This window comes from Drosophila kikkawai, unplaced genomic scaffold (genome assembly GCF_030179895.1).
Source record: "Drosophila kikkawai strain 14028-0561.14 unplaced genomic scaffold, DkikHiC1v2 scaffold_81, whole genome shotgun sequence".
NCBI lineage: Eukaryota > Metazoa > Arthropoda > Insecta > Diptera > Drosophilidae > Drosophila > Drosophila kikkawai.
This window is the reverse complement of record NW_027222743.1, coordinates 58002-80444: the sequence shown is the minus strand read 5'-3', so window position 1 is coordinate 80444 and position 22443 is coordinate 58002. Positions and strand designations below refer to the sequence as shown.

The following is a 22443-nucleotide window of genomic DNA, read 5'->3' as shown; positions in this document are numbered from 1 at the left end:
ACGGATTTGCTGACGCATCGAGCCACGCCTACGGCTGTTGCATTTATGTTCGCACGGTGGCTGGGACAAATAGGTTATCGAGACTGCTAACCGCTAAGTCACGAGTGTCCCCGCTAAAAACCAAATCAATTCCAAGGCTCGAATTATGTGCAGCGCATTTGCTGGCTAAGCTATGGACTCAAGTATCTCCTTTGCTACACAAGATAGAGTTGGAGAGCGTTAATTTTTGGTCGGACTCCCAAGTCACTCTATACTGGTTAAAGAGGGATCCGTCTACTTTAGCAACATTTGTCGCGAATAGAGTTGCTGAAATCCAGGAACTCTCAGAGAATATAGTCTGGCGTCATGTGCCTACAGAAGAGAATCCGGCTGACTTAGTGTCACGTGGAACAGATATAGAGGGTTTGAAGCGTACTCTATGGGAAAATGGACCTGAATTCTTACTGCGAAATCCAGACGAGTGGCCTAGTTCTCATCGGGTTGAGGTATCACAGGAGTTACAGTTGTCCGAGAATAAAAAAAGCGTAGCAGTATGTTCCGTCACAAAAAACCAACCGAATGTCTTTATTGAACTTGTTGGACGATGTTCGTCATTTCATAAATTAATGCGGATCATGGCATACGTAAATCGATTTATTCAAGGGAAGAAGCGTCAACGCGATGTTGTTATTTCGGCCAACGAACTGAAGCTGTCGTTTCTTAGGATGGTCCAAGTCTTGCAAAGAGTTGAATTTGAGTCAGAATATGTCAAGATAGAGAAATCTGAAAGTTTGAGTCCACATCTACAACGTCTAAATCCTTTCATACACTCCAGCGAAATAGATGGTGTGAAGTTTCAACTAATTCGGGTTGGGGGAAGATTATTAAACGCGCCAATTCCGTATGATGCCAAATTTCCGTTGTTACTGCCATCGAAGTCAGAATTTGTTTCGTTGTATCTTCGCAACTTACATCGGACTCATTACCATGCTGGTGTCAAGGTTTTGGTATCGCTCTTGAGACAGCAGATATGGCTCATCAATGCTCGAGGAGCATGCAATAAAATTGTCCTTAGCTGCGTACACTGTTTTAGGTACAAAACAGTGCTAATGGACCAGATAATGGGTAATTTACCCGCCACGAATTTCGTAGGAGCGAGCAACGTGCTGCAGGAGCTGAACGCAGCGTTTCACCACAGCGAGGATCAGCTGAGAGGGTACGCGGCTCAGAGAGGCGTCGAGTGGTATTTCATACCGCCGAGGTCACCACACTTCGGAGGACTGTGGGAGGCAGCCGTCAAGTTCGCCAAACATCGATTGCTGAGAGGGGTCGGCAACGCCAAGCTAACGGCCGACGAGTTGAGCACCCACCTGGTCGAGGTAGAGGCGCTGCTCAATTCTCGACCAATCGCATCGCCTGGCAACGATCCCAACGATGGAGAGGCGCTGACACCAGGACACCTGCTGATCGGTCAGGCTCTTCTTTCGCTGCCGCAAGAGTCCGACACAGGCGTAACCTCCAGCAAGGGCGGATGCGAGTACTTGAGGCGGTGGCGAATGCTGTCCGCTCTCAAGCAGCAGTTTTGGGACGGTTGGTCCAAGGACTACCTCGTCAGCCTGCAGCAGCGCAATAGGTGGAGCACCGGATGCAGCGATTTGGAGGTCGGACGCTTGGTGCTCGTACACGAGGACAACTCGCCCCCACAACGGTGGCTCACAGGGCGCGTGGTGGCAACAACAGTCGGCGCGGACGGTAAAGTGCGTGTAGCACACATCCAGACGTCAGGAGGCGTCATCAAGCGCGCCATCCAGAAGTTGGCATTGCTGCCGATAAACATCGCTCCTAACGAGGAGGTTAAAGCGCCGGAGGCCTTCAACGGGGCCGAAATGTTGGAGCACTAGATTAGCGATTGATATTATTGTTAAAATGAATTTACATGAAGAAAAAAATAGAACTACAACGTAACCAATGTGAAACAAAAAGCTTATCGCTTGCACTCAGCCGAGCTGAATAGCCGAAACGTATAGCTTTCATAGCGAGGCAATTCGGACGCTGCTTGTGTAAAGGTAGTAGCCGATTAACCTTTGGAACTGCTGGCTGCGCCAGCGCAATAAAACTTTTTCGTGCGACTGCAGTTCTTCTCATCTTCTTTTCTTTGCCTTCGAGTGGAAATTCCCCAGCTAGGCCGCTAGTTGCTAGTCGCCTTTTTTTTATTCGAATTTTTTGTCCGGAAAACCCTCACGGATTTACAACAATGCTAATACATTTGCATATTCGATTGTAAATTTGTAAACAAAAAGTTCACAACTCCGCTTATAGTGCATGTATCCACGGCAGAATTTGTACTGTGGTGGCCAGTCGCAAACCGAAAATAAAATATATAAGAAATAAAGAAATTAATTTGTAAACATTGCGAAAATGCAAATCACATTTGAATTCGCATATGCTCACAAGCAAAACGTAGAGTACAGCGGAGAGCGTCGATAGAAGCTTATCTGGCCTGCTCTCGCATACAGCCTACCTGCATAGCGCTAACCCTTTCCCGTGTGCACCGAATGCGTGTGAAGACGGAAAAGGAGAAGAGCGACTGGAAGCACTCCGTTAGGTGAAGTTTGGCAACGCTGCAATTGCGTACAGCTAACTTCTCGAGTCAGAGTTCTCGCTCATTTCATTTTTGGCACTGATAACGTTCGCATGCAAACCGCTGCTGATCGTAGTAATAATAGTGGAAAATTTTCAACCGCGTGGCCGAAAATTGTAAAGTGTTTTCTGGCAAGGAAAAGGAGTTCACCAGTGCAGAAGGAGTTTCGGAGAAACGAACCAAGCGCAAGGGGTAAATATTTCCGTGAAAAGTGCAAATGAAAAGGCAGTGTTTAAGTGCATATTTTTGTGTAGGAAAGAGACGGAAGATACGTCGGCCGGCAACTTCAGCGCCAGAGCGGCAGCATTACGCCAGTTCTCGGGTGTTGGTCACCGGCTGGTGGACCGTTTTGGAGGCTGCTGGCCAAGATCAGTGCGACAACCGCCGTATTCTTTTGGACGTGCCGCGTGTAGATTGCCACGTTTTGAGGTTGGAATCGACCTGCGCGTGAGCACGCCCAACATAAATCGGACTTAACCACAATTTTGAGAGACACTTCGGCCGCGACAACCGTGTGCCACATGGAGGTTCGGATTTAACCTTAATCCGACCTGCCGTTCCCAATCAGCCAATCCATCCCAGGCGTGGTGTCGGAGTACCCATGCGGGTTAAGCTACCCTAAGGAACGCGAGGAGGAGGAGAAGGAGCTACGAGCTCCTGCAGAAGTAACGACGATCGGTTGACCGCTGGTTTTGCTGCCGTAATTAAGAGGAAGAGACGAATGTGAGGCGACGCTAGCCTACTCTTTACGCGCACGTGCCACGTGCGGCACCATATCCCAGAGCGGGATGAAATAGGGAGAACAGACCTTTCGTCTGGCATGCGAAGACGCCAAACCCTTCGTATGCGGTGAATCGAACAGGAGACCTGGAGGAGAATGCCGCAAGGAGGCATCGCCATGTGCAGAGCTGCAGCCAATCAACGTTGACGTGTGCTGAAGATCATTTTCGTTGTTTAGGGATTTAAAGCCAATGTGCTGAATTTGTAGATTTAATTCTTTGATAATTGCGTAGACAATATACTGTTTGTATTCAAGTAATGTAAATTTAGGGTCGTTTGAGCAACACAAAAATAATATTTGTCAGAGGTTAACAACATTTCTTGATTAAATCTAGCACAGCGTCTTCGATGGGCCCACCGAACCTGCTTCAACCGGATTTGTGAGTAAGTGAGATCTCTCCTTATAAAAACATATTGATTTCTGACTTTACAAATATATTCTATTTTTGTGGATGCATTTTTATAACGATACGCCATATAATTAGTCGAATGACATTTAAATATTTTTACGATTCGATTAAAGTAAGTTTTAGTAGCATTATGGTTAGGAGTTAAATACATCGTAAGCAACAATAAGAATTTAGGAGCGAATAAGAATTTGTAGACGATAAGATGATGCGATTTGAAAACCTTTTGTTATTGTTTTGGGCATTTGGCCAATATGATCGAATTTATGCGATTCTTTGTTTTGATTGATTGATCCTTTTTCCAATATGTTGGAGTAATTTAAATTAGTTTTCGTGGATCGATCTTGATGCTGCCGCAATGTGAATTAGAATTATAATATAAGAATAAACTTTGATTAAGGGATAACCGCAAACATAATCTCTCGAGTTATCATGGCAGGGAGGGTACAGAAAGGGATGGCGAATAACAGCTAGCCACCCCTACTCCTGGTGTTCTCTTGATTAGCTTACTGGTCCGTCCGCGTATACCAGAATCCGAATATATCCTTTGTTGTTTTGAACTGTAGATTACAGTTAGTGCACTTAAAACTTTTCTTTTGCGTAGTGCAGTGTGTATATAGGGAAGATGAGGAAAACCCACGACAATCCGACGAGCTTAGCAAAGAGCAATGCTAGAAGTGCACGAAACCGAATCTCCTTATACACTAGGTTACCCTTAACCCGGTGAACACAGGCCAGGGAGCCCTGACGGGCAACCGACGATCCTAGTCTGGCTGACATAGAAAGACAAGGGAGAACCGACTAGCTGGCTGGCTACTAAATAGAAAGAAAATGGCGCCCAACATGGGGCTAAATAGCTGTAGGAGTACTACATAAGAAGAAAATGCCACACCAGCGTGTGGGGCCGATAGCCGCATAGAAGAAAATACCACATCAACGTGTGGGGCTAGATATATGTTTGAGTTCTACATAAAGAAAATGCCACAACCAATTTGAGGCAGGCAACAGTGATACCTCTAGACAGCGAAACCGACTAGAGATTGCCAGATTTCTAAGTGCAGGAAACTAGAATGAAACTCAGCTCCACGATTTTGCTCTAGTAGTTACCAATAATTGTATTAGTGTCTGCTGAAGTTTAGTTTCAGGTCTTTATTATTTATTATGTAATGATCACTAAGAATTCGAGGCAGGAATCGCGATCTTGATTCGAGTAATCTACGGATTAGGTCGACCACTCAGTTTGAAGTATTCATGTAATCTCGGAAGGATTGAAAGTAACAATAAGTAGAACTTTTTTGCGGATTTGGATGAATTTGAAATAGGTCTCTAGGAATTGCGATTGTATTTCGAGTAATTTACGGAATAGTCGACCAGAACCAACAGTTCACTTGATATCTCATTTCCATGAATGTTCTTTAAACTTGCTTTTAGACTACGGGAGTTTGTTCAATGGAATTGCAAAGTATTGGAGGTACTTCGATCTTTGACCGGTTCAGATAAAGTAACTCGAGAAGCAAGCATTCAAACTATATATTTTTTTTTTATTAATTTTGCTTTGAAATTCAACTTTTTGTAAGCTATCAAGAAACATAAGGAGTTTAATTCACATAGCGAGCATGCAGTCATTATAAGATCAATCACGAAACTATTGAATTTATTTTTATATAACCAAAATATTTAGCGATATGTCAGTACGTCACAGCAACGTCGATTTATCTGCCGCAGCAGGCGGCGAAAGTACATCTTGTACAATTTGTACGCAACCATTGAGCGCAAGCGATTTAACAGCAACTACTCCTTGCGGTCATACCTTCCACCATCAGTGTATAAGGGATCATATGATTGATTCCAATGGATGTCCAATGTGCAATCGAGAATGCACAGCACGACAATTGTCCTTGTCGAACAACAATCTTTTAGCGGAATTGTCAGCTGCTGATCGAGGATTAGGAGGTACTAATACTGTCAACAACGATTTACCGGCTTGCAGCGTGTCGATTGAGCATACGAACAGAGGTAGAGCAGGCGGAAGAAGAGGCAGGAATACAGGTCAACGCCGAGGCGGCGGACAACGAACAGGAATGACGCTGAGGTCAGGTCGCAATAATCCAGCGAACCACCTCGAGCAAAGTCTTGACACAGATTCTGTAAGAGATATTTCTAGGGCAGACAATTTAGAGGACATAGAGAGATTAGTACAGACAGCCATGCAGGCACAGCAACAAGCCATTAGGCAAGAACTTTCAGAGTTTATACGAGCGCAAGTAGCGATTGGTGGTTCTGCTCAAACTCCGAATAGGGGAATGAACGATAGACGAGATCAACCAAGGGAAGCTCATTCAGCAGAAACGGTTTACCATGATATTCATCTAAACACTCAGCGCGTCGATAGATCGGGTTCTACAGTTCAGCCAGAAAAGGTGCCGAGCATCATTCAGAGTTGGCACATCAAGTTTGATGGATTAAAGGACGGGTTACAGACAGAAGAGTTCCTTTATCGCATACAGGCATTAGCACAGCAAAATTTAAATGGGAATCGTCAGCTTCTATGTGACCATCTCCATTTATTTTTCGTTGGCAAAGCTAGCGAATGGTACTGGAAATTCCACCGTTCGTTTCCTCAGTTTAACTGGATACTATTTTGCAGAGAATTTCGGAATAAGTTCAAGGAGAGTGACCCGGACATGGACATTTGGGAGTTCATAAACAGTAGGCGTCAAGCTGAAAAGGAACCTTTTGAAGACTACCAATTCCAAGTAGAGAAACTTGTGTCTCGCTTGAGCACTCCGATCTCAGAAGAATCGTTAGTGAGGCTTCTTATTCGACAAGCGAAACCTTCACTACGATATAAACTTATGCATTTGCGTATAGACACGTTAGCTCATCTCAGGGAGGAAGTCCGTACGCACGAACAATTTTGTAGGCAAATGAAAGCTCAATCAGTCAGAGGTGGCAAGATTTTGGCAAGATTTAGATTGAACAAATATGCCTTGACATCAGATATTTCAAAGATGAATAGGCAAGTAAATGTTGCCAATGAAGACCGAAATTTCCAACTCATTTTGTGGAGGGAAAAATCTACTCAAGCTCTCCAAACCTTTCGCCTAAACACTGTCACTTATGGGACAGCCTCAGCTCCATTCTTAGCCATTCGTTGTCTCTTTGAGCTATCAAAAATTTACGCTAAATCACATCCGGTGGCAGCGGAAGTAATTTCGAGCGACTTTTACGTCGACGATATGCTTACAGAAGCGAACAGTTTGGACGAATTGGAAGTGATTCGCAAGGAAGTCACTGAGGTTTTGGAGTTAGGGGGTTTCCATCTAGCCAAATGGGCAGCAAATCATCCAAGTTTGATGACTAACCAGGGACCAGAAAAATCTCTTATATTTAACACCTCTGAGTCCGTTAAGACGCTTGGAATGAGGTGGAACCCTCAGAATGATGCATTTCATTATAGTTTGGAGGATTCGTTTCAATCCTTACCTCCCACGAAACGCAACATTTTGTCCGTCACAGCTCGTTTATTTGACCCCTTGGGGCTATTGTGTCCGTTGATCACAAGAGCAAAAATCTTGCTTCAGGAGCTTTGGCGACAAAAACTAGATTGGGATGATTCAGTTCCCATGAAATTGCATACAAGTTGGAACGAATTTAAGCAGAATTTATCAGAGATTGACAAGATATCCATTCCTCGATATATCTGTCTGTCAGCCTATGACGCTGTTCAAATCCACGGATTTGCTGACGCATCGAGCCACGCCTACGGCTGTTGCATTTATGTTCGCACGGTGGCTGGGACAAATAGGTTATCGAGACTGCTAACCGCTAAGTCACGAGTGTCCCCGCTAAAAACCAAATCAATTCCAAGGCTCGAATTATGTGCAGCGCATTTGCTGGCTAAGCTATGGACTCAAGTATCTCCTTTGCTACACAAGATAGAGTTGGAGAGCGTTAATTTTTGGTCGGACTCCCAAGTCACTCTATACTGGTTAAAGAGGGATCCGTCTACTTTAGCAACATTTGTCGCGAATAGAGTTGCTGAAATCCAGGAACTCTCAGAGAATATAGTCTGGCGTCATGTGCCTACAGAAGAGAATCCGGCTGACTTAGTGTCACGTGGAACAGATATAGAGGGTTTGAAGCGTACTCTATGGGAAAATGGACCTGAATTCTTACTGCGAAATCCAGACGAGTGGCCTAGTTCTCATCGGGTTGAGGTATCACAGGAGTTACAGTTGTCCGAGAATAAAAAAAGCGTAGCAGTATGTTCCGTCACAAAAAACCAACCGAATGTCTTTATTGAACTTGTTGGACGATGTTCGTCATTTCATAAATTAATGCGGATCATGGCATACGTAAATCGATTTATTCAAGGGAAGAAGCGTCAACGCGATGTTTTTATTTCGGCCAACGAACTGAAGCTGTCGTTTCTTAGGATGGTCCAAGTCTTGCAAAGAGTTGAATTTGAGTCAGAATATGTCAAGATAGAGAAATCTGAAAGTTTGAGTCCACATCTACAACGTCTAAATCCTTTCATACACTCCAGCGAAATAGATGGTGTGAAGTTTCAACTAATTCGGGTTGGGGGAAGATTATTAAACGCGCCAATTCCGTATGATGCCAAATTTCCGTTGTTACTGCCATCGAAGTCAGAATTTGTTTCGTTGTATCTTCGCAACTTACATCGGACTCATTACCATGCTGGTGTCAAGGTTTTGGTATCGCTCTTGAGACAGCAGATATGGCTCATCAATGCTCGAGGAGCATGCAATAAAATTGTCCTTAGCTGCGTACACTGTTTTAGGTACAAAACAGTGCTAATGGACCAGATAATGGGTAATTTACCCGCCACGAATTTCGTAGGAGCGAGCAACGTGCTGCAGGAGCTGAACGCAGCGTTTCACCACAGCGAGGATCAGCTGAGAGGGTACGCGGCTCAGAGAGGCGTCGAGTGGTATTTCATACCGCCGAGGTCACCACACTTCGGAGGACTGTGGGAGGCAGCCGTCAAGTTCGCCAAACATCGATTGCTGAGAGGGGTCGGCAACGCCAAGCTAACGGCCGACGAGTTGAGCACCCACCTGGTCGAGGTAGAGGCGCTGCTCAATTCTCGACCAATCGCATCGCCTGGCAACGATCCCAACGATGGAGAGGCGCTGACACCAGGACACCTGCTGATCGGTCAGGCTCTTCTTTCGCTGCCGCAAGAGTCCGACACAGGCGTAACCTCCAACAAGGGCGGATGCGAGTACTTGAGGCGGTGGCGAATGCTGTCCGCTCTCAAGCAGCAGTTTTGGGACGGTTGGTCCAAGGACTACCTCGTCAGCCTGCAGCAGCGCAATAGGTGGAGCACCGGATGCAGCGATTTGGAGGTCGGACGCTTGGTGCTCGTACACGAGGACAACTCGCCCCCACAACGGTGGCTCACAGGGCGCGTGGTGGCAACAACAGTCGGCGCGGACGGTAAAGTGCGTGTAGCACACATCCAGACGTCAGGAGGCGTCATCAAGCGCGCCATCCAGAAGTTGGCATTGCTGCCGATAAACATCGCTCCTAACGAGGAGGTTAAAGCGCCGGAGGCCTTCAACGGGGCCGAAATGTTGGAGCACTAGATTAGCGATTGATATTATTGTTAAAATGAATTTACATGAAGAAAAAAATAGAACTAAAACGTAACCAATGTGAAACAAAAAGCTTATCGCTTGCACTCAGCCGAGCTGAATAGCCGAAACGTATAGCTTTCATAGCGAGGCAATTCGGACGCTGCTTGTGTAAAGGTAGTAGCCGATTAACCTTTGGAACTGCTGGCTGCGCCAGCGCAATAAAACTTTTTCGTGCGACTGCAGTTCTTCTCATCTTCTTTTCTTTGCCTTCGAGTGGAAATTCCCCAGCTAGGCCGCTAGTTGCTAGTCGCCTTTTTTTTATTCGAATTTTTTGTCCGGAAAACCCTCACGGATTTACAACAATGCTAATACATTTGCATATTCGATTGTAAATTTGTAAACAAAAAGTTCACAACTCCGCTTATAGTGCATGTATCCACGGCAGAATTTGTACTGTGGTGGCCAGTCGCAAACCGAAAATAAAATATATAAGAAATAAAGAAATTAATTTGTAAACATTGCGAAAATGCAAATCACATTTGAATTCGCATATGCTCACAAGCAAAACGTAGAGTACAGCGGAGAGCGTCGATAGAAGCTTATCTGGCCTGCTCTCGCATACAGCCTACCTGCATAGCGCTAACCATTTCCCGTGTGCACCGAATGCGTGTGAAGACGGAAAAGGAGAAGAGCGACTGGAAGCACTCCGTTAGGTGAAGTTTGGCAACGCTGCAATTGCGTACAGCTAACTTCTCGAGTCAGAGTTCTCGCTCATTTCATTTTTGGCACTGATAACGTTCGCATGCAAACCGCTGCTGATCGTAGTAATAATAGTGGAAAATTTTCAACCGCGTGGCCGAAAATTGTAAAGTGTTTTCTGGCAAGGAAAAGGAGTTCACCAGTGCAGAAGGAGTTTCGGAGAAACGAACCAAGCGCAAGGGGTAAATATTTCCGTGAAAAGTGCAAATGAAAAGGCAGTGTTTAAGTGCATATTTTTGTGTAGGAAAGAGACGGAAGATACGTCGGCCGGCAACTTCAGCGCCAGAGCGGCAGCATTACGCCTGTTCTCGGGCGTTGGTCACCGGCTGGTAGACCGTTTTGGAGGCCGCTGGCCGAGATCAGTGCGACAACCGCCGTACTCTTTTGGACGTGCCACGCGCTGACTGCCACGTTTGAGGTTGGAATCGACCTGCGCGCGAGCACGCCCAACATAAATCGGACTTAACCACAATTTTGAGAGACACTTCGGCCGCGACAACCGTGTGCCACATGGAGGTTCGGATTTAACCTTAACCCGCCCTGCCGTTCCCAATCAGCCAATCCATCCCAGGCGTGGTGTCGGAGTACCCATGCGGGTTAAGCTACCCTAAGGAACGCGAGGAGGAGGAGAAGGAGCTACGAGCTCCTGCAGAAGTAACGACGATCGGTTGACCGCTGGTTTTGCTGCCGTAATTAGGAGGAAGAGACGAATGTGAGGCGACTCTAGCCTGCTCTTTGCGCGCACGTGCCACGTGCGGCACCATATCCCAGAGCGGGATGAAATAGGGAGAACAGACCTTTCGTCTGGCATGCGAAGACGCCAAACCCTTCGTATGCGGTGAATCGAACAGGAGACCTGGAGGAGAATGCCGCAAGGAGGCATCGCCATGTGCAGAGCTGCAGCCAATCAACGTTGACGTGTGCTGAAGATCATTTTCGTTGTTTAGGGATTTAAAGCCAATGTGCTGAATTTGTAGATTTAATTCTTTGATAATTGCGTAGACAATATACTGTTTGTATTCAAGTAATGTAAATTTAGGGTCGTTTGAGCAACACAAAAATAATATTTGTCAGAGGTTAACAACATTTCTTGATTAAATCTAGCACAGCGTCTTCGATGGGCCCACCGAACCTGCTTCAACCGGATTTGTGAGTAAGTGAGATCTCTCCTTATAAAAACATATTGATTTCTGACTTTACAAATATATTCTATTTTTGTGGATGCATTTTTATAACGATACGCCATATAATTAGTCGAATGACATTTAAATATTTTTACGATTCGATTAAAGTAAGTTTTAGTAGCATTATGGTTAGGAGTTAAATACATCGTAAGCAACAATAAGAATTTAGGAGCGAATAAGAATTTGTAGACGATAAGATGATGCGATTTGAAAACCTTTTGTTATTGTTTTGGGCATTTGGCCAATATGATCGAATTTATGCGATTCTTTGTTTTGATTGATTGATCCTTTTTCCAATATGTTGGAGTAATTTAAATTAGTTTTCGTGGATCGATCTTGATGCTGCCGCAATGTGAATTAGAATTATAATATAAGAATAAACTTTGATTAAGGGATAACCGCAAACATAATCTCTCGAGTTATCATGGCAGGGAGGGTACAGAAAGGGATGGCGAATAACAGCTAGCCACCCCTACTCCTGGTGTTCTCTTGATTAGCTTACTGGTCCGTCCGCGTATACCAGAATCCGAATATATCCTTTGTTGTTTTGAACTGTAGATTACAGTTAGTGCACTTAAAACTTTTCTTTTGCGTAGTGCAGTGTGTATATAGGGAAGATGAGGAAAACCCACGACAATCCGACGAGCTTAGCAAAGAGCAATGCTAGAAGTGCACGAAACCGAATCTCCTTATACACTAGGTTACCCTTAACCCGGTGAACACAGGCCAGGGAGCCCTGACGGGCAACCGACGATCCTAGTCTGGCTGACATAGAAAGGCAAGGGAGAACCGACTAGCTGGCTGGCTACTAAATAGAAAGAAAATGGCGCCCAACATGGGGCTAAATAGCTGTAGGAGTACTACATAAGAAGAAAATGCCACACCAGCGTGTGGGGCCGATAGCCGCATAGAAGAAAATACCACATCAACGTGTGGGGCTAGATATATGTTTGAGTTCTACATAAAGAAAATGCCACAACCAATTTGAGGCAGGCAACAGTGATACCTCTAGACAGCGAAACCGACTAGAGATTGCCAGATTTCTAAGTGCAGGAAACTAGAATGAAACTCAGCTCCACGATTTTGCTCTAGTAGTTACCAATAATTGTATTAGTGTCTGCTGAAGTTTAGTTTCAGGTCTTTATTATTTATTATGTAATGATCACTAAGAATTCGAGGCAGGAATCGCGATCTTGATTCGAGTAATCTACGGATTAGGTCGACCACTCAGTTTGAAGTATTCATGTAATCTCGGAAGGATTGAAAGTAACAATAAGTAGAACTTTTTTGCGGATTTGGATGAATTTGAAATAGGTCTCTAGGAATTGCGATTGTATTTCGAGTAATTTACGGAATAGTCGACCAGAACCAACAGTTCACTTGATATCTCATTTCCATGAATGTTCTTTAAACTTGCTTTTAGACTACGGGAGTTTGTTCAATGGAATTGCAAAGTATTGGAGGTACTTCGATCTTTGACCGGTTCAGATAAAGTAACTCGAGAAGCAAGCATTCAAACTATATATTTTTTTTTTATTAATTTTGCTTTGAAATTCAACTTTTTGTAAGCTATCAAGAAACATAAGTAGTTTAATTCACATAGCGAGCATGCAGTCATTATAAGATCAATCACGAAACTATTGAATTTATTTTTATATAACCAAAATATTTAGCGATATGTCAGTACGTCACAGCAACGTCGATTTATCTGCCGCAGCAGGCGGCGAAAGTACATCTTGTACAATTTGTACGCAACCATTGAGCGCAAGCGATTTAACAGCAACTACTCCTTGCGGTCATACCTTCCACCATCAGTGTATAAGGGATCATATGATTGATTCCAATGGATGTCCAATGTGCAATCGAGAATGCACAGCACGACAATTGTCCTTGTCGAACAACAATCGAGGATTAGGAGGTACTAATACTGTCAACAACGATTTACCGGCTTGCAGCGTGTCGATTGAGCATACGAACAGAGGTAGAGCAGGCGGAAGAAGAGGCAGGAATACAGGTCAACGCCGAGGCGGCGGACAACGAACAGGAATGACGCTGAGGTCAGGTCGCAATAATCCAGCGAACCACCTCGAGCAAAGTCTTGACACAGATTCTGTAAGAGATATTTCTAGGGCAGACAATTTAGAGGACATAGAGAGATTAGTACAGACAGCCATGCAGGCACAGCAACAAGCCATTAGGCAAGAACTTTCAGAGTTTATACGAGCGCAAGTAGCGAACCTACAGATTGGTGGTTCTGCTCAAACTCCGAATAGGGGAATGAACGATAGACGAGATCAACCAAGGGAAGCTCATTCAGCAGAAACGGTTTACCATGATATTCATCTAAACACTCAGCGCGTCGATAGATCGGGTTCTACAGTTCAGCCAGAAAAGGTGCCGAGCATCATTCAGAGTTGGCACATCAAGTTTGATGGATTAAAGGACGGGTTACAGACAGAAGAGTTCCTTTATCGCATACAGGCATTAGCACAGCAAAATTTAAATGGGAATCGTCAGCTTCTATGTGACCATCTCCATTTATTTTTCGTTGGCAAAGCTAGCGAATGGTACTGGAAATTCCACCGTTCGTTTCCTCAGTTTAACTGGATACTATTTTGCAGAGAATTTCGGAATAAGTTCAAGGAGAGTGACCCGGACATGGACATTTTGGGAGTTCATAAACAGTAGGCGTCAAGCTGAAAAGGAACCTTTTGAAGACTACCAATTCCAAGTAGAGAAACTTGTGTCTCGCTTGAGCACTCCGATCTCAGAAGAATCGTTAGTGAGGCTTCTTATTCGACAAGCGAAACCTTCACTACGATATAAACTTATGCATTTGCGTATAGACACGTTAGCTCATCTCAGGGAGGAAGTCCGTACGCACGAACAATTTTGTAGGCAAATGAAAGCTCAATCAGTCAGAGGTGGTTTTGAGCAACGATCTTTTGTGTCTCAAATAGAACAAGAGTTTGATGACAGTGAATCAGCTGAAGTTGCAGCTATGCGGCGAAAGCAACTTAAGTGTTGGAATTGCGACAAACTTGGACATCGTTTTGATGATTGTCTTGAAGTTCGCACCATCTTTTGCTACGGGTGCGGAGCAAAGAATACGTTCAAACCCAGGTGTCAAAAGTGCAACCCTTCGGAAAACTATCGGATGGATGCGCCGGTCAAATCTTGCCACACGTCGCATCCGAGACAGTAAATTCTGATAGTGGTACACAGACAGAACCATTAATAATAATAAACCCAGACGAGTCAAATAACAAACCGGACGAACCTAAACCAATTAATGTCAATCATTACCAGCCATATCATATCAGAGTTGCGAATTACGCAGCCGCAAGACAGCGAATCTTCGGAGAAGTCAGTTCTACCGCAATCTTTATGAAGTCTGATAATCGTCTTTATACAGATGTCAGTATTTCAGATCATTTCTAACCAAGTTCGGAATTAAACAGATATGTACAGCAATTTATTCGCCGCAAGCGAGCGTGTAAATAGGTCGATCCTAGCCGCGATCAGAGCTTATATCGGATCGGACCACACGAATTGGGACTTAAATATCGATGCTATAAGTGCATCACTAAGATCAAGTATTCATAGGAGTACAGGGTTTTCCCCGTATTTTCTTTGTTTTGGACAGAACATGGTAGCCAATGGACAGGATTATGAGTTGCTTCGAAATCTGAATTCATTATCTGACGATGTAGCTATAAAGACAGCCGACGTGTTACAGGTAGCGAGACAGCAAGCTAAAAAGAAGATTTCGGAATCACATGCAGTAAATGCTAGGGTATACAATTTGCGTAGTCGAGTCGTGCATTTGAAAGTAGGAGACACCGTATTCGCTCGCAGTTTTGCTCAAAGCAATGCTGGCAAGAAGTTCAGTAGCAAGTTAGCACCCGTTTCCGTCAAAGCATCAATAACGAAGAAAATCAGCCCGACGTATTACGAACTAGCTAACGAATCGAACAAGTCCTTGGGCGTATATCACCTGAAAGATATCAGAACATGACACAGATAAGGAATTTGCAACTGACCCTTGTTTTTGTCAGTTAACCCTTCTGCGAGTTAAACCTCTTGCAAAGTTAACTGTGGTGTGGTGGCCAGTCGCAAACCGAAAATAAAATATATAAGAAATAAAGAAATTAATTTGTAAACATTGCGAAAATGCAAATCACATATGAATTCGCATATGCTCACAAGCAAAACGTAGAGTATAGCGGAGAGCGTCGATAGAAGCTTATCTGGCCTGCTCTCGCATACAGCCTATCTGCATAGCGCTAACCCTTTTTCGTGTGCACCGAATGCGTGTGAAGACGGAAAAGGAGAAGAGCGACTGGAAGCACTCCGTTAGGTGAAGTTTGGCAACGCTGCAATTGCGTACAGCTAACTTCTCGAGTCAGAGTTCTCGCTCATTTCATTTTTGGCACTGATAACGTTCGCATGCAAACCGCTGCTGATCGTAGTAATAATAGTGGAAAATTTTCAACCGCGTGGCCGAAAATTGTAAAGTGTTTTCTGGCAAGGAAAAGGAGTTCACCAGTGCAGAAGGAGTTTCGGAGAAACGAACCAAGCGCAAGGGGTAAATATTTCCGTGAAAAGTGCAAATGAAAAGGCAGTGTTTAAGTGCATATTTTTGTGTAGGAAAGAGACGGAAGATACGTCGGCCGGCAACTTCAGCGCCAGAGCGGCATCATTACGCCAGTTCTCGGGTGTTGGTCACCGGCTGGTGGACCGTTTTGGAGGCTGCTGGCCAAGATCAGTGCGACAACCGCCGTATTCTTTTGGACGTGCCGCGTGTAGATTGCCACGTTTTGAGATTGGAATCGACCTGCGCGTGAGCACGCCCAACATAAATCGGACTTAACCACAATTTTGAGAGACACTTCGGCCGCGACAACCGTGTGCCACATGGAGGTTCGGATTTAACCTTAATCCGACCTGCCGTTCCCAATCAGCCAATCCATCCAAGGCGTGGTGTCGGAGTACCCATGCGGGTTAAGCTACCCTAAGGAACGCGAGGAGGAGGAGAAGGAGCTACGAGCTCCTGCAGAAGTAACGACGATCGGTTGACCGCTGGTTTTGCTGCCGTAATTAGGAGGAAGAGACGAATGTGAGGCGACTCTAGCCTGCTCTTTGCGCGCACGTGCCACGTGCGGCACCATATCCCAGAGCGGGATGAAATAGGGAGAACAGACCTTTCGTCTGGCATGCGAAGTCGCCAAACCCTTCGTATGCGGTGAATCGAACAGGAGACCTGGAGGAGAATGCCGCAAGGAGGCATCGCCATGTGCAGAACTGCAGCCAATCAACGTTGACGTGTGCTGCAGATCATTTTCGTTGTTTAGGGATTTAAAGCCAATGTGCTGAATTTGTAGATTTAATTCTTTGATAATTGCGTAGACAATATACTGTTTGTATTCAAGTAATGTAAATTTAGGGTCGTTTGAGCAACACAAAAATAATATTTGTCAGAGGTTAACAACATTTCTTGATTAAATCTAGCACAGCGTCTTCGATGGGCCCACCGAACCTGCTTCAACCGGATTTGTGAGTAAGTGAGATCTCTCCTTATAAAAACATATTGATTTCTGACTTTACAAATATATTCTATTTTTGTGGATGCATTTTTATAACGATACGCCATATAATTAGTCGAATGACATTTAAATATTTTTACGATTCGATTAAAGTAAGTTTTAGTAGCATTATGGTTAGGAGTTAAATACATCGTAAGCAACAATAAGAATTTAGGAGCGAATAAGAATTTGTAGACGATAAGATGATGCGATTTGAAAACCTTTTGTTATTGTTTTGGGCATTTGGCCAATATGATCGAATTTATGCGATTCTTTGTTTTGATTGATTGATCCTTTTTCCAATATGTTGGAGTAATTTAAATTAGTTTTCGTGGATCGATCTTGATGCTGCCGCAATGTGAATTAGAATTATAATATAAGAATAAACTTTGATTAAGGGATAACCGCAAACATAATCTCTCGAGTTATCATGGCAGGGAGGGTACAGAAAGGGATGGCGAATAACAGCTAGCCACCCCTACTCCTGGTGTTCTCTTGATTAGCTTACTGGTCCGTCCGCGTATACCAGAATCCGAATATATCCTTTGTTGTTTTGAACTGTAGATTACAGTTAGTGCACTTAAAACTTTTCTTTTGCGTAGTGCAGTGTGTATATAGGGAAGATGAGGAAAACCCATGACAATCCGACGAGCTTAGCAAAGAGCAATGCTAGAAGTGCACGAAACCGAATCTCCTTATACACTAGGTTACCCTTAACCCGGTGAACACAGGCCAGGGAGCCCTGACGGGCAACCGACGATCCTAGTCTGGCTGACATAGAAAGACAAGGGAGAACAGACTAGCTGGCTGGCTACTACAGTACTTATATTAGTTTTTAGAAGGCTAATACATTTGCATACTCAATTGTAAATTTGTAAACAAAAAGTTCACTGCTCAGCTAATAATGTCTGTATCCACTTCAGAATTTGTATTTATATTAGTTTTTACACGGCTAATACATTTGCATACTCAATTGTAAATTTGAAAGCAAAAAGTTCACAACTCAGCTAATAATGCCTGAATCCACTTTAGAATTTGTATTTATATTAGTTTTTACACGGCTAATACATTTGCATACTCAATTGTAAATTTGTAAACAAAAAGTTCACAGCTCAGATAATAATGCATATATCCACTTTAGAATTTATATTTATATTAGTTTTTACACGTCTAATACATTTGCATACTCAATAGTAAATTTGTAAACAAAAAGTTTACAACTCCGCTTATAGTGCATGTATCCACGGCAGAATTTGTACTTATATTAGTTTTTAGAAGGCTAATACATTTGCATACTCTATTGTAAATTTGTAAACAAAAAGTTCACAACTCAGCTAATAATGCATGTATCCACAGCAGAATTTGTACTTATATTAGTTTTTACACGGCTAATACATTTTGTAACGTCCTGTCGCCCACGGGTAGTCAGCGGGACGTCCAGGGTCTGTGCAGATAGATTTATTTGGTTCAGGCGTGGTTGCTGTAAAGATTTTCCCCGATCCGTTTGCCCCCCAGGGAGAACTCGAGAGGGAAATACAGTAAAGAGTAAGAGTACGGTTTATTGACGTAATATTACAGTCAGGTAAATTGATCAGGATTTCGGCTGCGCTGGTGACCAACGGATGGCTCGGGGCGACGGAAAAGATCAGGTCCGTGAATCCCGGGTGACAGTGGGCGTAGGCTTCTCGCGTCTGGGTGGGTCTTCTCGCGTCTGGATGTCGCCGGCTGCAGCTGGTGCCTGGGGAAGAGGGAGAAGAGAAGATGGTGGCTCCGATCGGGGCGGCGGATGGTTGTTGTTGGGCGCGCAGGTCCGTATGCCGTCCGTCGCTTGGGTTCGCCAGTCTGCTCGGAGGATGGAAGTGGGACTCGAAAGTCAGCCTGGAGAAGTTGTGGTTTGGACTCGAAAGTCGGCAAAGAGAAGTTGGGTTGGACTCGAAAGTCTGCACGGAGAAGGTGTTTTGGACTCGAAAGTCTGCACGGAGAAGTTGTTGTTTTGGGACTCGAAAGTCTGCTAGGAGAATTGTGGTTTGGACTCGAAAGTCTGCAAGGAGAAGTTGTTGTTTTGGACTCGAAAGTCTGCCAGGAGAAGTTGCTGTTTTGGACTCGAAAGTCTGCTCGGAGAAGTGTGGTTTGGACTCGAAAGTCTGCAAGGAGAAGTGGGGTTTGGACTCGAAAGTCTGCAAGGAGAAGTTGTTGTTTTGGGACTCGAAAGTCTGCCAGGAGAAGTTGTTGTCTTGGACTCGAAAGTCTGCTCGGAGAAGTGTGGTTTGGACTCGAAAGTCTGCAAGGAGAAGTGGGGTTTGGACTCGAAAGTCTGCAAGGAGAAGTTGTTGTTTTGGACTCGGAAGTCTGCCAGGAGAATTGGACTCGAAAGTCAGCAGAGATGGACCCGAAAGTCGGCAACGATTTGGGACTCGAAAGTCAGCAGAGACGGACCCTAAAGTCGGCAGAGAGTGGACCCTAAAGTCGGCAGAGATGGACCCTAAAGTCGGCAGAGAGTGGACCCTAAAGTCGGCAGAGATGGACCCTAAAGTCGGCAGAGATGGACCCTAAAGTCGGCAGAGAGTGGACCCTAAAGTCGGCAGAGATGGACCCTAAAGTCGGCAGAGAGTGGACCCTAAAGTCGGCAGAGAGTGGACCCTAAAGTCGGCAGAGATGGACCCTAAAGTCGGCAGAGATGGACCCGAAAGTCGGCAACGGTTTGGACTCGAAAGTCAGCAAGGAGGAGGGAGGGGGTTAGCGGGGAGGACTACGACTAACTACTATGTATTGGTCGGAACCTGGATTTACCTGGTTCCCGAAAAGTGACTTGGCTGCTTGGGTGATTACGATCGCAATCAGCGGCTGAGTGACTTCTCCAGTGCCGTGGTGCGCTTTATATAGGGCTCGGCGAGGCCCTAGTGTGGCCAGCTCCCTGGCCGGGTTTTGCCTCCGCTAGTGTGCCCTGTCGTCGTGCAGCCAGTGTGACCCTTCGCATCCCGTGCGCGCGCGCGCGCTTTTGATTCAAAGTCGAGTGCGTCTTTCCTTTTCTCTCTTTCCGAGTTTGTTTTATTTACGTCTTTCGTATTTCAGTTCTTTTGTGTTTACTTCATACTATTTTGGTTTCTTTTATTCCATCCTTGTGGCTACTTCAGTTTCTTTTTTTGTTTTACATTTCTTTGATTTTCTTATTGACTATTTATTTCTTTGAGTTTCTTATTGACTATTTATTATTATTCTGTGCGCGCAGCGTCACACCCCCCCCCCCCCCGTTTGGGAAGTGGCGGCGAATTGTGACGTGATTACCTCTATTTGAGATAACCCGCCAGACGTTGCTTCCGTCCTGTTCCAACCATTTTTTTTGCTTCGCAATTCGCTTCGTTGCCAGCTTCTGTCTGATCTTCGCCATTGCCGCATCCGATATACGGCTTCCGGCCGGCACGATCCATCCGTACTCATTCCTCTCCTCCGAGTGGATCTCCAGTACGTCCCGGTCCGGTGACCTGGTCTGCCGTCTGGCTTCCGGCGCCGCCTCATGTCCGTCGCTCCCTTGCCTTGGCTGACTCGGCCCTGCTGGTTTCTGCTCGTTGTGTTGTGGGCCCTCTGGTTGCCCTTCTGCTGCTGCGGGCTTTTGTAGGACTCGGACTTGATTGGCGGGTGCCCTCGCCCATCCGGTCAATTGTTGTTGTTGCCGCTGCTGCGCACCGCTGCATCCAGGTCCCTCCGTGTGTCTTTGCTCCTTCGGGATGTGGGCGACCCTGCTCTTCCCCGGGCGGACGGGTGCCGTCGGCGGCCCAGCGAGCGGTTCGCCCCCACTCTCCGGCGCCTGCGCGTTCTTGCTGCCCATCCTGGTTGGTGCCGTCCGCTTTCTTACCGTCCCCGGTGCCACGCTCGGGTCGATTAGCTGCGTTCGCGGCGCCCCGCGTGCCGCCTTGTCGAGATTCTTCCTGAATTTCTCCGCGCTTGCTTGAAAGCGATGCATCGTCTCTGCTGGAAGGATACGGAAAGAACCCATGTTAGTTTTTGGCCAGCTGATTAGCTCGTTTTCTAGTGTTAGGCTTCGTCTTATGTGGTTATAGTGTTGTATAACGTTACGTTCGGGTCGTTGGGTTAGGTTGTGGTCTTTGCCTGTTATCGGTTCCTGACTCTGCTTATCCGCCCTATCGCTCTCTTGCCTTCTCTCCGCCACCTGTGCCGATCTCTGCTCTGCCTCAGCCCCTTTCTGAGGCTTAATATCCCCGTTTTGTTTTCCGGGTTTTTGGGTCCCTTAGCGCCAATATCACTGGGGATATGAACCCTACTATTTTCCAGGGTCCGTCATACCGTGGTGCCAGTTTTGCATTGAACTTGTTTACCGCGTTCGAGAGATGATGCGTCCTACACCAAACCCATTCCCCGATCCTGGGCTTCCATTCCCGCTTCCGCAAGTTATAGTGCCGCTTCTGCTGCTCCGCCGCCTTCCCCATGCTTTCCGTTGCTTCCTTTCGTGCGTCCTCCATGCGCCTCCATCTTGCCGATATGCTCTCTTCCTTTATTCCTGAGCCATTCGCTACCTTATCGAAGGTCATATCCGGTAACCTTAGCTCCTTTCCGAAAACTAAATGTGCCGGGCTGTATTTCGTCGATTCCGACGTGCTACTATTGAATGCTAGCATCAGTTCCGGGATGTGTTCGTCCCACTTCGTTTGTTCCGATCCCGTCATCTGTGCTATCATTGTTTTAATCGTCCTGTTTGTTCGCTCCGTCGGATTTTCCTGTGGCGTGTAAGGTGCGTTAAACTGCTGCCGTATTCCCCACTTCTCCATCGCGTTTTTAGTTTTGCGTCCCGTGAATTGCACTCCGTTGTCGGATATTAGGATCTTTGGCGCGCCGACTCGTGCTATTACTCGCTCGCGGAAGATTTTCAAGAATGCGTCTGCTGTCGCCTGCCGAATCGCTGCTAGCTCCACCCATTTGGAGAATTTGTCCACTATCACCACTAGTATTGTGTTTCCATGGGTTGTCCGTGGTAGCGGCCCGACGAAGTCCACGCACATCGTTTCCCATGGCGCCTCTGTTATTCTTGTTAACATTTTCCCCGCGCTTTTTTGTTGCGATACTTTGTATCGTTGGCAGCTATCACACTTACTGACGAATTCCTCCACATCTTTTGCCATACCTGGCCAGAAGTATCGGTTACGTATTCGCCGCTTTGTCTTGTACACTCCCAGATGCCCTGCTGCTGGCGTGCAGTGGTTTTCCGTTAGTATGTGGTGTACTTGGTCTTCGGGTATGCACAATTTCCATGGCTGCTGATCCCTCCGATTTTGATTGAGTTTGTAGAGCTGATCGCCTTCTACGTAAAAGTCCGTGTCGCCTTGCCCTTTTTATACCTCGTCTCGCTTCCGCTCCACCCAGCTTGCCACCTGGCTTACTGTCTTCAGTTCTATCGGCGGTGCTCTTGATAATGTATCCGCCACCACGTTCAGCTTCCCCTTCCTGTACTGTATGTCGAACTGGTACGGTTGCAAACCTAGCGCCCAT

The 22443-nt window shown here is 45.6% G+C and overlaps 2 protein-coding genes across 2 annotated transcripts; both read left to right on the top strand.

Moving 5' to 3' along the window:
• The first annotated feature begins 1088 nt into the window (after nt 1-1088).
• Nucleotides 1089-1880, top strand: LOC121501848 (uncharacterized). The gene has a single exon (XM_041774342.1). It carries the CDS (start codon nt 1089-1091, stop codon nt 1878-1880), a length of 792 nt encoding a protein of 263 aa, XP_041630276.1.
• Nucleotides 1881-8630: 6750 nt separating this feature from the next.
• Nucleotides 8631-9422, top strand: LOC138929613 (uncharacterized). The gene has a single exon (XM_070288999.1). It carries the CDS (start codon nt 8631-8633, stop codon nt 9420-9422), a length of 792 nt encoding a protein of 263 aa, XP_070145100.1.
• Nucleotides 9423-22443: the final 13021 nt, after the last annotated feature.

What these genes read in the sequence shown, in the direction of transcription:
- LOC121501848 (XM_041774342.1), top strand. Translation starts at nt 1,089, where the DNA reads ATGGACCAGATAATGGGTAATTTACCCGCCACGAATTTCGTAGGAGCG.
- LOC138929613 (XM_070288999.1), top strand. Translation starts at nt 8,631, where the DNA reads ATGGACCAGATAATGGGTAATTTACCCGCCACGAATTTCGTAGGAGCG.